An 18,247-nucleotide genomic window follows, 5' to 3' on the forward strand; every position below is an offset into this window, starting at 1 on the left:
GTTGTCGTGTGAACAAGGGAATAGTGAGTAGATAGGGGATGAAAAGGTTTTTCTGGAAGTTTATTCTGGTGTTCTTATTATTGTAGTTTTGTCAATAAACTTTGTTTATTCCTTTTATGTTTTATGCCTGTTTTGCTCTTGTTCTAATCCATATCTCACAGCAAGAAATAAATAATTTTCTTAGTTATTGGTTTTAAACCACGACAATACATAATAGCAAAATGCAGGCTGGGAACAGACCAGGTAGATGCTTTTCTTCCAAATTTTAGCCTAAATTCTGGAGGATAAATCTTATGGGAATTATGGCACCACTGCCAACAGCTTCTGTCATTCTCAATGAGAACTTCAATTTTTTTAGGCAACAGCTGTAAAAAATGCAATTTATCTCCAATATTTATCCATGTCCAAATTTTAGGACAGAAAGAAGAAGGAACAAACCAGGGTAGATTTTTATTAAATAACCTGAGCTAGTTTTTGCCTACACTGGGAATTCAAAGGGAAATGTTTACAAAATTTATAAACAATTCAAGCTCTCCAGATAAACACCATGTGATTTCACCTCTCTCCTAACCATTTTCTCATGCACTTCTTAAGTTTCTTTACTGTCTGAGACTCACCAAAGTTCCCAAAGCAAATAGTCATTCATGGCTGTGGGTCAGGAACCACAATTAACAGGAGGGCAGCAAAGGTGGCAAAAGTATTGCAGTGATAGCCTCAATTAAGAAGTTACTTCCACGACTCTGTGAACAATGGAAACCTTAGAGTTCACACTATTTATCCTATGTAGGGAAGATTTTTGTGCATACTAAGTAGCAGTCCTTTGCTTGCTCACAAAATGCTCATTTACAGCTAAATGTGTGCACTTGTTTTGAGCAGAAAAGCCACTAGGCTACATACAGCCCAGAACTGCTCCTTTTTTTTTTTTAAAGGCTCCTCTTCTGGAAGCCTTCTGGCACAGGCAGAGAGAAGTTGGGGAGGTTCTGAAGAGATGTGCCATTTCACCCTTCCCTAACGTCAACAAAAGTCACAGAATTGCACCCTGATAGAGAAGATGGAGGAAAGGAACGAAGGGAAAGGTGGAACAGAGTCCACACACTAACACCAGAACATTTATAAATTCTCCTTCTGCTCCCGAACTCACCATCAGGTCTCTTAAAGATTTACAGTATAACTCTTGCCTCATATTCTTTATTGATTGCAAAACTCAAGCAAAGTTACCTCATTAACTTGTTTTTTGTCCAAGTGAAAAACTTGACCAGAACTTGTTGAGGCAATTTCTTCATAGACCTTGTAACCAATATGATCCCTGTCATCACAGTCTCCAGTCAGCACAAATACCACCTGGATTAAAGAAAAATTAGTTAATCATTGGACACATAGTACACAGGTGAGGAAAGCATTGCCACGGCAGCATTAAGGCAAGACAACAGAAGAATGTGTCCATTGAGATGGGTTTGTTACTCTGCATGGACAGAGGCATTGCACTCAGTAATGATGGCAAAAGCAATGCAGAAGAAAAGGAACAGACAAAAATCCCTTTAAAAAATCAATCAGCCCTGTCATTCATATAATACTTCTTTCAGAACAACATTAAAATATCCATATAGGTGATAAGCTGCCAAAACCACATATACTGGTAGAAGATTCAGTTGCATTCTTTAATTCACTATAATAAAAAGCATGCTCCACTAAGTTTTTCCTTAACTAGATCAATTAACTCTATTAAAAAAAATAAAATCCTTAGAAGGCAGTATTAACAGTCTCTTCTGTATAAAGATGTCACTGAGTTTCACACAGAAAAATTCTACCCTTTGTCATTGAGCAAATAGAGCATTAAACACACAACCCAGCTGGGAATGCAAATCCCCTTGGTACCTGTGACTGTTTCTGTTGGATGAGTTGAAGCACTTCATGGGTCAGTCTGTAATCCTTCGATCTGGCATCAGTAAATACATAGATGAAAGAGCCAGGCAGGGAAATTTCTAGAGCAATCTTTATTGCCCCAATGCTCATCTCTGGACAGTCTCCACCACCCTGTTCACAAGCAGAAATAAAGCATAACTTTTTTTTTCTTTTAAGAAAAAAACATACAAAGTAAGTTACTTTCTTCTCGGACATTCAAGACAGATACTTTCTCAGCCTCTAATAATTTATTCATCTTTTCCACCCTAAAGATTTTATGCTTTCTGCAGAGTGCTGTCATGCACTCACAAACAGCAACTGCAACAGTTCCAAAGGGAAAATAAAGTCAAAGGAAGAGCCCTGATATTGGCTGGTGTCACGAACACTCTTATCCGTGTCCTGTTCAGTTCCAGCTTATGTGACAGCCCCATTTCCTACACTCAGATGTTCCCTTCCTGGCTGACAACTCCCCTGATCTGGTAGCACACAGCAGTCATGGAAGGTCAGGGGCACAGACAGATGGGAAGTGGTCCCAGGCAGGCAGTGCCAAGTTCCAGGAGCACCTTTGGAAACCAGAGCAGCAAGAACCTGCCCTGGACTCCACCCGGGGACGGGGAGCTCAGCAGAGGACATAGGTGCCATGTTCCCACAGCTCTGCACTGCAGCAGCTGCAGAGCTGGAGGTTTTTCAGACCATGTGTTCAATTAAAATGCTTCCAAGTATGACTTTATCTTTAAAGGAGAGGATTCATTTCTCTCCCTAAATTTCTTTTATTTTTATAATCAACATGCCTTCACACATATGTATATACAAATCTACACATGCTGGGAAAGAAGGCGGCAAAAAGAGAGCAGTCCTTCATACTCAAAGGAAGAATTTTGTTTGTCCTCAGTGAAATGTTCATGTTGAGAAGTTGTTTAATCTATCAGTATCCTTAGTCTGATTTCAAAGCAAGTTATTGATAAGTTTCTCATTTATGCTAAAAGAATAAGCATGTGGTCACTGTTTTTCTGTAAATGGTTCTGTAAGAATCACCGTTCTTTCTCAAAAACAGTTCTCCTAAATGTAGCCTTAGTTTATGGGAAAAGCAAGTGGTAGATTCCAGACAGCCTGGAATTCAAGAGAACTCTCCAGGAAGATTTTTGACACGTCAATGTTTTTGACACATCTTGGCAATGCCTATACAGTCTAATGGGACACATCATATATATGTATATTCAAATTCTTTCAGCAGAAGACTCTTCCATGTAAAGCCTTAATTTGTGGGCAAAGTTGAAATCACAGCTAATTTCTGTAGAAGTCTACCTGGAAGAGGAAAATTTCTATTCCCAATTCAAGTCTACTTGATTATAATCTCATAATATTCCATATGGCAGTATCTGTTTTCTATACAGAACGTGAAAAGCACCACTGAGCTAAATGTTTGTTCTGAGAACAAGCATGGACTTTTTTGGTCCTATTATGTATAATAATACTCTTAAAAGGCAGCTGGTAGAACAACAAAACATCATCATCATGTGTTGTTGCAAAGACAGAGTACTTTGGACCTGATTATCATAAGAGATCTGATAATCAGGATGCCTTGGCAAGAACAAATGGAGCTTTGAAGAGTGCAAGTGGGTTGGATCAGACTGGTGGCAGAGAAGAAGCTTGTGTGATGATTAGCCCAATCAGTGTAGTAAAAAATTACTAGCCTTCCTAGAATGGTATATAAGCATATGTAGCCCACAGTAAATTCAGATACTGATCACCAGTCAGTTGTCTCTATCTCTCTCAATTACTGATAATCACGGAATGGTTTGGATTGGAAGGACCTTAAAGCCATCCAGTGCCACCCTCTGTCATGGGCAGGGACAACTTCCATTAGCCCAGGTTGCTCCAAGCCCCATCCAAACTGGCCTTGGACACTTCCAGGGATTCAGGGGCAGCCACAGCTTCTCTGAGCATCCCCTACCAGGACCACCCCACCTTCATAGGCAGAACTGCTTCCTAACATTTAACATTAGTATTGCCTTTACTTAACTAAAAAAAAAAATAAATAAGTAGAAAAATTTCCATTCAGTATTTCCTTCCTTTCTCTCCAAACTGAAATTAAATACAACTACCTTGTGAAGCTTTCTGGAAAAGCTGAGGCGAGTGAAGCTCAGGAAGCTTCATTTTCCCTTCAGTTTGAAGAGGCCCACAGAAACATATACAAAAAAATCTGCTTAACACAAAAAAACCCAAAAAAAACCCCAAAACCAACCAACCAAAAAAAAAAACCCAACTACCAAAAAGACCCAAACAAAAACAACAACAAAAAATCTAAGGAGCCATTGCTGCCCAAGTCCATGTTCTTATCACATGTCTGTAAGAATGATTCAAAGGTAATTACAGATGAAATATAGGTGATACCTCCGCTTAGGATCCTGATCTTGTATCCAAAGAACATGTCCTTTATAATTCTAAATATAAAAGGAACAGGGCCCAGTTTCTGCAGTGAAATGTACATAGCCCAATTTTTATCTGATGGCAAATGCCAGCCAAAAGACCCTCCAGCTATTCTGTGACAGATGAATGAAAAACAAGAGCTGGGCTTACCCTGATGTTCAGAGAGGACAAGTTGAGGATATTTTGACATTATATGTTTTATACATGAGATGCCTTGAAATAATTTATCTTCACCCTAATTTTAGCTTTGTTCATTAATGAGAATATTCAGTCCATGCCCTTTTCTCAACCCCAGTTCAAAATTTTCTCTACCTCCTCAACATTCATTCTTGCATCTTTTATCAGTCATTTTGGAAAAATACTGGTAACAAACCTGTAGAAAGTGTTTACATTTTCTCTACTGCAAGATGACCTATCAGTCCTGTTCTGACCATTTTTTTATTTCTGTTTTGGACTTTTATCAATACAATGGATGAATACAAGTCAGTGACAGCCTTCCTATAGCAGAATGAGTATATCTTTAAAGTAATTATGAAATATGTGATCAACCAGCAGTAAAGAATGAAATACAAAATTAATTAAACAGAAACTTTTAAACAATTTGATTAGTAATGAAGAGTTTGAAATTCCCAAAAGCTTCACTTAAAACCTTTTAGAAACAGCTGCAATTACTGTCCAGTATATTGAGGAAACAAATGATGAAAACTGGATGGAGTGCTGAAGCTTAAATTTCCCATGAAGGATAAAACTGCAATAACTGTTGTTTTCTCTGGATTTCAAACCTTCTGCCAACTTTTAAAGTAATCTTTAAATCATGTGCCAGTTTCTGAGGAAGAGCCTGTTCGGCACTACTAACTCCAGCAAGGTTTGCCACAGATCAGAAGCATTTTCCTTGGTTAAAGACAAAACAATACGAACATATGTTCTGTCAGTAAGGATAACTCCGTTCCAATACTTCCCCCTTTCTTTCCATCACCCAAAGGAACACCCGGAGCTGTGTCAGGGCAGAGTCAGGCTGGATCTCAGGAAAAGATTCTTCCCCCAGAAGGTGCTAGGGCACTGAACAGGCTCCCTAGATAATGGGCACAGCCCCAGGTCAGCTCAAGGAGTGTTTGGACAATACTCTCAGGGATGCACAGGGTGGGATTATTGGGGTGTCTGTGCAGGGACAGGGGTTGGACTCCGTGGTCCCTGTGGGTCCCTTCCCACTCAGGATAGTCTGGGATTCTAAGAAGCCATTGTATCAGTAAGTGTGAAGTAATGCACAGCAGGGAAGGCAGTACCTATGGAAAACCTGATAGGTCTTACAGTCCTCTTTGTCTGAATGGTGTTCATGGAATATAATTTCCAGAACACAGTAAAAGTCCAAAAAGTATCTGTGAACAAGTAGCAGGACTAATGAAAATGACAACTAAATGACAGCATTACCTAGCTGTTCCTTCTTGTGCTATTAAACCATGTCTCCACACAATGATGTAAACCAAGACAAAGGAATGAATCATAACCCTAATTTAGGATGATCAGGGAGATGACAGTTTGTGCAAGCAAATGACAGAGGTAAGTGATATACATCCTCATGAATGCTTGCAGCAGGAACATCAGCACAGGAGGAAAGGTAAGCATGAGGAAACAGTCTTTATTAAAACCACATAGGAAACAAGTTACTCACCTGAACATAAAGTTCCCTAAGTTCAAATTGAAATTTCTTGGGATCTGTGGTTATTGTCACTGGACCAATTTCTAGAATGAAATACAAAGCAAATAGAGTTATCCAAAGACATACAGTAGTAAAAAAAATGAAACTATAAGAAGAATGAACAGAAAGGAATAGTAGAGAATTGTATCCCCAGTACTGAAACCTATGATTTCAAATCTGGTAACTTTAGTATTCTAGTTTTACCAATTTCTGTGTGCCTGTAAACTTTTATAAGCACAAAGCATTTCACCTTTGATTTTGATCAAACATTTAATTGTTCTTAGTAATAAAAACAGAACAAAAATTCCCAGAACAAATGTTGCTGGACCAAGAGATAATGTATTTTTCCAGAAAGAGACTCTTCAGACTGGAGAAAATGAGGCTTTGAGAAAACCTTACTGCAGCCTTCCAGTGCCTAAAGGGGCTCAAAGAGAGTTGGAGAGGGACTTTGGACAAGGGGAAATGGCTTCAAACTTAAAGATATTAGGTACTGGGGAAGCAGCTCTTCCCTGTGAGGGTGGGGAGGCCCTGGAAGAGAGTGCTCAGAGAAGCTGTGGCTGCCCCTGGATCCCTGGAAGTGTTCAAGACCAGGTTGGATAGGGCATGGAGTAACCTGGGATAATGGAAGGTGTCCCTGCCCATGGCAGAGGGTGAAAAAAGATGAATTTAAGGTCCCTTCCAACCCAAACCACTCCACAATTTTGTGATTCTAGGTAAACTTGAAGAGGCCTTTCTGGACAGAATACACATACTTGGCTTTGCAATTTTACTCACATAAAAAAAAAAAAAAATACATGCCAATGTGCTACATCTCTTCCCTGAAAAAAATCCCAGTATGAGTGCTATCCCCAATCCCAGCACATCTAGCAGGAGCTGCCAGAAAGAACCAAAGCAGAAACACTTATTCATGGCATTCACCATGTCTTTATCTACTGAGGAAGACATGAGGATGTCCAAGTGAAGTTGCCTGGGATGTGTAACAGTAGCAAATGTGAGCATTTCCCAATCCCACCGAGCTGTCCCTCTGCCCCTCACACAGCTGCCTTCCTGATTGGTTACAAATGTGATTCTAGTCAGCTGGTTCCTATGCCATGATTTCCTGCCTGGGTACATCAATCTGCCTTGGCACCAGTGCCCTTCATTCTTTGCCTGGCCTGAGAAGGCACTGCTGCCCTGGCCATCAGCACTCGCCCAGCTCATCAAGCACATTCAGGGTGCTACACCAAAAATCAATAAATAAACACACACACACACACACAAATGAAGAGACTTCTGACAGTTGAGCACTCCAAAGCACTCAAAGAGATCAGCTGAGTCCCAACAGACCAAATGGGGCACAATTCTGCTGTCAGGGTAAAAGCCAAGCATGAAACTGCAGCAGTGCCAATTTAATACAGCTGCAGCTTACAGGGAAGTGCTGCCTCAGCAGACCTCACAACACTTTCCAAGCTCTATAAAAGTCAATATGCACTTATCTTCCACATAATACAGACATTTCTCTTTTTTAAACAATCCAAAGTTTTATTTCACTGAAGTTACAACAACTGCCATCACTAAGGTCTACTTTAATCACACGAGTATTTTTTGGGCAAGCTCTATTTATGAGGGTCTTTTGGTTTAATTTCTTTGAAAGTCACCCATGAGATCACACAAAACCTTTCCTAGAATATTAAACTGTCCCTAGGGTTTTTTTGTATGGCTGTGAGTCATTTATCTGTGAATGCCATGTTCTAAAATGCTGCACTATCATTAAAAGAGCCATTATAAAGACTCACTGTTCCTTCACATACCTCATCCTGCTGTGCTCCCTTTCCTCCTGACACTATTCTCCTTTAGGTATCCTTTAAAGCCAACACCTGCAAATTGTTTTGCTCTAATCTCCCCCTTGCCAAGCACTCATCTAAAGTATGTCACTGACTGGAGTTTATCCACAGAGTAACCCTATTAGCTCCATTATTCTCATCCGTTGAGGGAGTCGGTGTTTCAGTCTACAGCAGTAAATCCTTTGGAAAGACTTTCTTACCCTATAAAATAAAGATCTGAAAAGCAATACTCCTTCAGCTAAGCCAAAACAGTCCATCAGGTCAGATGGGCTGAGAAAATGGCCTTATGCCCCCACAGGCAGCACAGGCTGGTTCCAGCCAAGTGGAGCCCAGACAGCTTCCTGCAGGATCATAGCTCCAGCTGCCCTCTTCTGAGAGCTCAAAAAAGAGCTGTGAAGTGCACACAGGCCACAAGAGCATGGCATAGTCAGCATCAAGTGCTGTGGGGCAGGACAGAGCAGAGAACCCTGCAGAAGCTGTGCAGGGGCAGATGTCCTCAGCTGATTTCACAAACGAGGCCATGACTGAATGGTGATGGTGCTCCTCTTCACCACCTGCTTCTCCCAAAAAACCCAGCAGCTGTCCTTCACATACTCTTGTGTCACCAGCTCGTGTGACCTGCCTGCCAGAAAAAATAAATAGCCTTCACCAGCTTCAGTTTCTTTCATTCTCATTCTGTGACCTCCAAGTACAGCCCAAGTAAGGCTGTTTCACCAACAAAGGTGGTGAAAAGGCCTTCAAAGTGTCCAGAATAGAAAAAAGTGAGAGGGCTTTATGAGAAGTGATTTAAATTTAAGTAACAAACACAGTTTAAACAGAATGCTCACTCAGAAACTATACCCTGTAAACACACTTTGCAGAAGCAAATAAAAAGCTTTTTAACTTCATTAGCTCTTTAGGTCAAGCTTGACACATGGAATACTCTTAACAGAATACAGAATCACATAATGGTTTGGGTGGAAGGGACCTTAAAGCCCCTCCAGCCCCACCCTCTGCCATGGGCAGGGACACCTTCCACTATCCCAGGTTGCTCCAAGCTCCATCTAACCTGGCCTTGGACACTTCCACCTGATGGGATGGTTCTCCATTCTCACACTGCATTCTGAATCCATTTTTAGGAACTGATATGGGAAGATTTGGAACTGTTTTGTTGTGGAGGTCTGTCCGCTGCTCACTACTCCAAAACTTTCATGGTCACCCAGAGGGAGCTGTGCAAAGGCGAAAAAGCTGACACAGCCCCAGAATGGCAGCGAGTCTTTTTGAGGCACGAACTCAATTCTCCAGCCTCACAAGTACAGTGTAAATATCAGCTCTTCCAGACTGACTTGGGAATCCAACAGTCAATGCACACACACACAAACTGGTAACAGCCAAAAGGAAACATTTTAAAGGAATGGCTGCAGATCCCTGAGCAAAGCCTGGACTTAGGAAACTGAAATTAGAAACATCAAGGTAGCCACTGTGGCATCTAAGCCTCTACCAAAGCAATTAAACAACTATGACAACATAAGACTGAGTAACACAGAGATCAAGGATTTTGATGCTTCCTTCCTGGGGCAAGTCTTGTATATACCATTTCATTGGTAAATAAAGAGAAAAGCACACAACAACCAGAGAAACTGACCATTCCAAAAGGCACTGCTGTTTTTCCATGGCTTTCAAATGGCCACATGTTTATGTACAAGCTGACCAACAAGCACATTGGGAAAACCACAGATTTCCCCATGACACACAATCACACATAATTACTACTGATGTTGATTGCAAATTTGGCACTCCCCTAGTCCTGACCACAGAATACATCTGCACCAAATATCTGCTTTGGAGAGCTGGGTGCATTAGGAGATCTAGCAAAGGAATATGGAAGTCTTTTGCCTATCTCTCATCAACTCAGAACACTGGATTTGTTTGTTCCAGAAGGAATAAAAAAGCTCCAAGTGATACATGGTAGCCGAAGGAATTTGGGCAGAGATGCTAAACCTTGTGGAGTGTTCTCACCCACAGAATTCCTTCTTCTAATTCACAGCAAGGATGTTTTCCTGACACAAAGCCACATCCAGAATTAAAACTAACTAAATAAATAAAGCAAAGATATTCCCCCTAAAAGCCTCTACACCTTTGAATACTTCCAAAGAAATAAATATTTCAGAACTATGACACTACAAATGAAAAAGCAGAAAAAAACCAAAACCCCAAAACCCATCACAGAATAGCAACAAATCCCTGATATTCCAATAAAAACATTATTATTCTATTATATATAATAATACCACAATAATTATACTATATTACATTATATAACTACATTAATTACATACTAATAAAAACTAATATTGTAGTTATTAGTTTATAGTTATCTCTTCATAACACAGTATACACAGAAAAAATCTGGGTAATAATTATCTTCCACATTCTTTTTTATTTATGGAGTTGTGATAGATTGGCATTGAAGAAACAAAGGGAAACAGCTAAGGAAGTTAAGGCTGCTGGAGGCTGATGGGAGTTTTTTCTCCTAGCCAATAACTGGCCATTTCTGAGAACTGACAGTAGTTTTGACCACTGAAAACTGAGATCAACCTGTGAACACCCCCCCCCCCCCGCCCCCCCGCTCCCCTCCCCTCCTTTAAAACCTAAGCCCGGGCATTTCTCTCTCTGGTTTCCAGCTTCGAAAGGTAACAGAACTCCAGCTGGCTCCTATCTCCTCCCCAGGCCACGCGGCCCGGGTGGGAGCTGGGCTGGGCCTGCCGCGGTTTCCGGGCAGGAGATGGAACCTGCGGGAATTTCCCCCAGCCCCAGGCTGGGCCGGGCTCTGCTGCGGCCTCCCGGGAAACCTCTGGGGTGCCTGAAGCTTTTCCTGGGGGGCCCGGCTCTAGGCGCTGCTGAGCTGAAACCTGGCAGCATGAACACCTGTGGTTTGAGCAAGATTTTAACCCTTTTACTACCCAGATGAGACTTGCAGATTTAATCCTTCTTCCAAGAAGAGGGCAAGAGAGAGTGATCAACAGGTAAAGAGACAACATAAACTATCAAAGACAGTGAAGAAAGGAATTAAACTTCAGATGGGGGAGAGAAATAAGGAGATGCCTTAATAAGCTGAAAATATTCTTTTGTTAAAGCTATGGAGATGGACAATAATATTCTGAAAAAACTCCTTTAATTCATGACAGTATTTTGGGGGGAATGGAGTATTTCAAAGTGTGGATCTAAGCAAATGGTAAAGTAGTTGTAGTCTTAAGAGATGCTGGAACAAAAAAAGAAGCGAGAGTTGTTGAAGATTTGTGGCCCTTAAGAGACAATGAGAAAACTTCTGTTTCCAGAGATGATGACAGAGATAGATGAAGAACATTTTTGCTTTTGAAAAACTCATCCTTAAAATGACACCCCTTGACTTATGGCCCATGAATGGACCTCAGAGTGATGTGAAAAGGGAGGAAAGAACTGATGGCAGAGTTTTCTGGGCAGCTGGCATCAGAAAAATAGAAAGCCATGAGAAAATGTGAAAAACTCCATAGATTGACAAAAGAGAACTTCTTTTTCTCTGCCAAGACTGATGAAAAGACTATAGCAAACTTGGGACTGTTTTAACCACCAGGTTTTTTTTCTCTGTTGTCAATTAAACAAGAGAATGATTGGGTAGTGGGGGAAAAGGGTTTCTAGAGGCTTTATTCTGGTTTCTTATTCTTGTAGTTTTGTTAATAAACTTTATTCCTTTTAAGTTTTAAGCCTGTTTTGCCCTTCTCCATATCTCACAGCAAGAAATGAGTACGTTTTCTAGTGATTTTTTAGCTTATGCTTTAAAACCACAACAGGAGTGGACTGACAAATCTAGCACTGGGCTGTGGCAATTCTGACAGTTTTTGAGATCAGAGGACTAATATGGTTTTCACATACTCATATATACAAATCCTCACCTGCCCATTTATATATATGTGTGTGAATACACGTACATCAAATAATTTTCACAACAAATTAAGAGATGCTGAAGGATTTGGAGTAATTAGATGGGACAGCTGAAATGCCTTAACCAAGATCCCTGACAAAAGAAGCTGGTATACAATTATTCACTAAGAGTCATTTACTAAGGGTGCTGAGCACCGAGGTTTATCTGATGTAATGCTCTCCCCAGAGTGAGAAGAGAACTATATCCAATCCATTGCAAAGCTCTGCTTATAATGCCTCCGAAGACCTTTAGGAGCAGCCACTGCCAAGAATTCAGAGAATAAGAACAATGGTACAGCTGCTCCCAGCAAGGCTCCAGCAAGCTATCCATCCTGAGGGCACAGAAGCAGAAACCTGCAATTTTCCAACAGCAAATCGGGTCCTGCAGGTTCTTCCCTCTACAGATCCTTCACAAGCTGCCACTGGAAGTGATTCACAGGGCTCTCCTTCCCCTTAAAGGGAAGGTCATCAGACAGGGGAGACTACATAAAAGAAAACCACTTGTAACTGCTATCTCAAATGATAGTGAACAGTTTTGTTCCACACACAGCTGACAAATACATGTATACAGTATCAGTAACTGGCTTACAGCATTATGTTTTCATGCACCAAAAAATGCACTCCTTTTTGAGTGATTGCAAATTTCTATTGTAGACTACTAAAGCAAGAAGCTGGCTCCACCACATAGTAAAGAAAGACAAAACTTAAAGCCTTGTGCTTTGTGCTCTGAAGTGAAGGACACTATCAGCTCCCATTCAGTTGATGGGAGCTGTGTGGATAGAAACATTGATGAATTTTTCAAGGAGCACAAGACAGCACTGAAAATGCTGCCTACAGTCATGAGCCCCCTGTGGCTAACACACATCCCTCTGGAAAGACTGTCCCAATTCATTTAGAGAGCACTGAGTAAGCCAAGATGCTTAGCAGTAGAACATGTAATAATCTATTTAAAGGTTCCTAGTAAATTGTATTACCTCATGACTCAGCTGCTTTGAGATTCTAACCTGGTAATAATTAATTTTTTGAAGAGACCAGAAACTTCAGTGAGCAACTTTTACCTGATTCTTAACCAGAGAGAAATGAGCCAAACCAGCCCAGCAAGTTCATGTTTCCTTAACACACTCACTTTTTTATTTTTTAAATAATTTTTCAGCCTCATGACTTATGACTACTAGGTTTAACAGCAGACAGGAAGGAGTCAGACTGCTCAGTTTTTCACTGAGTTTTCCATGAGTTGGCTGTTCACAGACAAACCAGATAGATTATCCTGGGAATTGCAGAGCCCTGCTAAGCAGCCAAGCCTAGTTCCAGTGGAGCTGATGAAGCTCCATCCTCACAGATGGCAAGGGCCACCACCCTCATGCATCAAACTCTTCACCTCCAGACAGTGGCCAGAGCCTGACTGAAATTCAGTGACAAAGATCTAACACAAGCTTTACTAACAATGTGCCTTAGCAAGTGCCACGTTTTTGTTGTTATTTCCTATTGTTTTAATAGTTATGAGGTCATGATTTTTTAATTTTTTTTTAAAAAGAAAATAACAATGACAAAAAAAAACATTATACATGCTTCATTTCTTGGAAAAGTAAAGCTCACTGGGAGACCCACACTGGATAAAATCTGATATTCTCATCTTTTGTCTACTGCAACAAGCACCAAGTTTAGCTTATGAGCCTCAAGTGCAGTTGTCTAAAAATTATTAACCCCATGCAGTAAGAAGCAATAAAAATAACAGACAGATTTGCCCACCACACTGTTAAGTCCATCTTCTGAGAACTACAGTCAAAAACCACAGCATGTGCAGAGTAACCTCCTCTACCCAGAGATGGTTAAAATAAATCCAGATTTACTACAAATGCTCTCTTAAGTGGGTAATGCACAGTCTTGGAGCCTCTCAAGCCCTCTGCTTGAGTGGCACATCACATTAACCAAGGAATCCTAATTTAAAAACTACTCCCTTAGACTGGAAATGACAAGAAGACAGCTTGAATGAAATAGAAACACAGATTGATTATAGTTTTGAGAAAGTAATCCACCTGAGCACCTCCTCTAGCTCCACTGTGAAGCCAGAAGTCTATTGCTGGTGCACAACTATGGGCAAAGAGACCAGAAAACTTGAGTCCATGTGGTTCAGATTTAAAGTAATGATTTTAGCGGCTATTAAATGTCTCAAAAAGAATGACACAAAACAAGGTTTTTCCTTTCTAGGGACAAGCAAACATACTGAATGTTGAAATCTGGAACAGCCCCACCTTCCTCCTCCCTGTCTTTTGCACAGCACAGAGGTCTGTTCTCAGCAGGGCCATAACACCATGTCTGAGCTGACTCTGCTGCCTCTGGCCAGCCCTCCGTGGATGACTGCCCAGCTCACAACACGCAGCCACAGCTGGCAACTCGGCTGACAGGCCCTGAGAGAGGCCAAGGGCTGAGAAGCCACGGAGATTATGGGAAGCTCATACAACTAGGTGGTCCCCGACATCCAAGCCTTGAGCTCGAGCTCCATCCCAGCACTGAGTATATTCAGGACTGCAGTCCGTGCTCTCCTCCATCTCTCCTGTGTGCGCAGAGCTTTGGGGTTCATGGTTGCCCATTCAGCACTGCCACTACTGCAGGCATTCATGGGGCTGCTTCGCTTTTTCAACAAAAGGCACAAGCAGACACAAGGGGAAAATGCTTTGAGCGATTTGCTTTGCTCAGCCTACAGTAAAGGACAAACAGCTGATAAGGACTGCAGACACAGCTTCCTTACTGTCCAGCCTGGGAGCAGCACCGGATCCCAGGGCTGGCCTGCACTCACAACTCCCACTGAACATCTGAGAAGGTCATCAGCTCACTTTCTGCTTGTGTTTATTTCCCCTTGTTAACAACAGGCTGAACAGAGTAAAACTCAGTTCATAATACTCTTTAAATTCTTTCTCCAGACTGAACTCCAGTTCAGTCCAGGTCTATTTCTGTCTCATCTCTGGGTCTGTGTATTTTGGCACCACTCCTTCTACACTTGTAACAGCACTGGATAAAGAACGTGCACTGAGGAATCAGGCAGGAATGAATGCAACTACCCATTTTACAGTGCTGCCTTGTCATTAATTAGCTTACCATGCTTAAGATAAATCATGAAATATTTTAAACACAGTTTTTAATTCACCTTTTTTACTTAATATTGCATTACAAAATTAACTTATTTACTGTGACATCTAGCATGATTGACTTTGAGCTGCTGTCCATACCACTGCCAGCTTGGAATATCTGAGCTCCACCATCGGGAGCCTCCTGGCACTGCAGGGTACCACGGCCTCATCCATAAAGCTCCTTCTTCTTCATTGAACTCAGGCTCCCACTGTGTCCCCAGACATACCTCACCATAAGAGGGGTCCAGTGGCTGACTGGAAACAGATTCTTTTATTTGAAGGATAAATAGATTCAATTACAATGGCTAATTAAAAGCTTCTTCTGCTTGGAAGATTATATTCCCAGATTACTTCCTTCAAAGACATTTGGAAAATCCCTGGAGAGAGCTACCTTACTGAAGCCAAGTCAGCTTTTTGATATTGAGACATCAGCAAACTGAAAAGCAACTGACTCTTTCCTGCTGAAAGTGAAGTTGCATTGCTTTCCCAAAGGATATGGAACTGCTAATGCACTCAGAACCCACAGCTACACAAAAGTAGACCCTTTAAGCAAATAAAGTTACCATCAGCAACCTGAGCATCCTAGGAGCAGGATAAGCCAGTCCTGCTCAGTCTTGGATGAGGGGAAACATTCCACATCCCCATTATATAGCACACATTGAAGTCCCAAGGCAGGAATGGTACTTGATGAGGGTAATTACCCCCCAGTTATTAATAAAGCAGCAGCCAGTTTTTCTTCAAGAAGCTGCTCTCCTAACAAGCTTTATGGAGACCATGGCACTAATCCATCAGTGCTTAAAACTGCCAAGAGACCATGGGAACACAAGGACTTTCCAGAGTATGTTCCCATATTAACCTTATCATGCTCTTTAAGAAGCTTATGTTGTGCATTTGCTTTCACATGATATTTTTATTTTAAATCATTATAGAATCATAAGGTTAGGAGAGAAGGGACCTTAAAGTTCATCTAGTTCCATTCCTTGAGCAGGGACATTTCCACTATCCAAGGTTGCTCCAAGCCCTGTCCAACCTGGCCTTGGACACTTCCAGCAAAGGGGCAGCCACAGCTTCTCTGGGTACCCTTGTGCCAGGGCTTTCCTACCCTCATGGGGAACAATTCCTTCCTAACATTTAACCAGTGCTTCCCTCTGGCAAAGGGAAGCCACCCCTCCATCCCTTGTAAAAAGTCTCTTCATCTTTCCTGGAGGCTCCCCTCAGGTACTACAAGACCACAATTAGGTCACAGCAAAGCTTCTCATCTCCAGGCTGACCAATCCCAATGCTCTCAGCCTTTACCCATAGGAGAGGTGCTCCATCCCCATGACCCCCTTGGTGGCTCTGCACCTGATCATAGATGCAATATGGTGTATTAGATTTAAATGAGTTTCTGGAGGTTTCTTTGGCTGGAGGGAGTTACAGCCTGGGACAAAACACCACTGTTGGATATGACGCTCAAACACAGTGTGGTAAATTTTAGGCTTTTTTTCCCTAAAAGAAATACAAAAAAGTAAAGACTGAGCTAGAATTCCTTCAGATGCCAGACACAGTCCTTGAAACATTAATTAAATTTTGCTCAGCAAAGTATCAGCAAACCACATAATTACTCAATTAGCCCTAAACAAAGGGAAAAGATAGACACTAAACACAGACCTACCTACACTTGCATAATTCAAACACTACTAAATAGAGCTTCCTCAGTTTTCATACAAAGTTACCTGTCTCTCAATAGAACACAAGGAAGAAAGAAAAAAGTTTCCTTTTAAAAATTCTAGGAGAATAAAACCAAGGTTCTAGGAGATTATGTGTGTGTGTCTGCACACATATACATACATGTGCATGAACATCATCATTTTGATACTATAAAAGGCTTTAGGATATATCCAGCTGCCATCCTCTGAGAATGCAATTTCCAAATATAACAAAAATCAAGTAATCTGAGGCCAGCTGCTGGGAGAATGAAGTGTCACATTCAGTACAAAATTCAGATATGGGAACTGAACCAGCTGGGATGGATAGTGGCTTAGCTCAGATGACTTGTACAGAAGGCATAAACCTGAGACCTGGCAGGAAGGATACTGAAAGGATGGAAATTAGGATGCTGCTGGGATCATTCCATAATAGACCATGTTTCTGGTTCTGGTTCTTAGTTGGTTCAGGACCTGTCACATATAAGATCATGTCCCTGGTCTGCATTTGCAATTGGACCCCTGTCCTCAGGTATCCCCACATATTGTTAAGTTCGCCATGCCCCTTGGCCTTTGGAGCTTGCCCCCAGAACATGTGGCTTCTGGGGTCTGTTATTTTACCATCATTAAAGTATTTTGGGCAACTCCATTGTTCCCATCCCTCTATTTTGCCACGTTCACCTGGCCAGGCCGGACTTGGAGTCACAGTGAGCCGACTGTGACATTCAAATATTCTGCATGAGGTTACTCTGTACCTAAAATATTCCTTTTTACTACTAAAAATGCATCTGTCTTCTTTCCAAGTACCTGACACAGTTTTTATTGATTTCAGTTAAACAGACCCTAGCTCCTGTCCAAGTATTCCACTATGAAGTGAATTGCTAAAGGGTTACCAGTGTAAAACCATTAGAAACCCCAGCCTTGTCCTTTCAGGCATTACAACTGTAAATTCAAATCTCTGCATCATTTCAGCTAAGTCTCCACTTCACAGAAGTAATCCATGTGCAGCTGACAGAACATGGAATATTACAGCAGATAACACTGTCAGTGTACAGCAATTATTTACTCTGAAAATATCCAGTTGGAAATATTATCCCTAGGGCTCTAACAAGGGTCCAGTGATGCTTCAAATACCACTGTGAATACAGAGGCATCAATTAGCTGAAGTTAAAACACCCACTTAAGGATGTTCAAAGAAGGGCTATTACTGGTGTTCCAGGTTAACGTGAACTTTTTGATCTTTTAAAAAATCTATTACTAACTTAAACAATGAAGACTCTAAATAGATCATTTTGTATTTCTACCTATCAGACACATTTCTTGCTCCTAGTGAGGCTCTGTTTGAGAAGTTGAATTAGATGATTTTTTCAAGGTCCCTTCTAACCTGAGCTGTTGCAGGACTCTATTGTACAAGAAGGCAGTGAGAAAAAGAAGAAAATAAGACTGCAAAATAGTTTATCTGACAGAGCCAACCCAGGAAGAAGAAGATACGGAAATATTATAGTTCTGTTTTTAAAAATATGTGGTTTGGATTGAAATGCCAATTTGAAAATAAAGATATAGCAAGTTTTGCATGGCCAGATGAGCCTCTCAAAAGCTTCATTAGAGCACTGTTTACTTTGGTAACTGGTGAGTCAGCTGGAA

At 41.2% G+C, this 18,247-nt stretch overlaps 1 protein-coding gene across 2 annotated transcripts in view; it reads right to left on the reverse strand.

Moving 5' to 3' along the window:
- Positions 1–18,247, reverse strand: part of HMCN1 (hemicentin 1) — a 177,761-nt gene that overhangs the window by 138,456 nt on the left and 21,058 nt on the right. For both annotated transcript variants that reach the window (XM_015636090.3, XM_015636087.3), the window contains exons 2-4: positions 6,002–6,072; positions 1,876–2,034; positions 1,219–1,341 (exon numbers count right to left, since the gene is read on the reverse strand). In XM_015636090.3, coding sequence (XP_015491576.1) covers positions 1,219–1,341; positions 1,876–2,034; positions 6,002–6,072 — 353 coding nt within the window. The remainder of the gene's footprint in view (positions 1–1,218; positions 1,342–1,875; positions 2,035–6,001; positions 6,073–18,247) is intronic.

This window comes from Parus major, chromosome 8 (assembly GCF_001522545.3).
Source record: "Parus major isolate Abel chromosome 8, Parus_major1.1, whole genome shotgun sequence".
NCBI lineage: Eukaryota > Metazoa > Chordata > Aves > Passeriformes > Paridae > Parus > Parus major.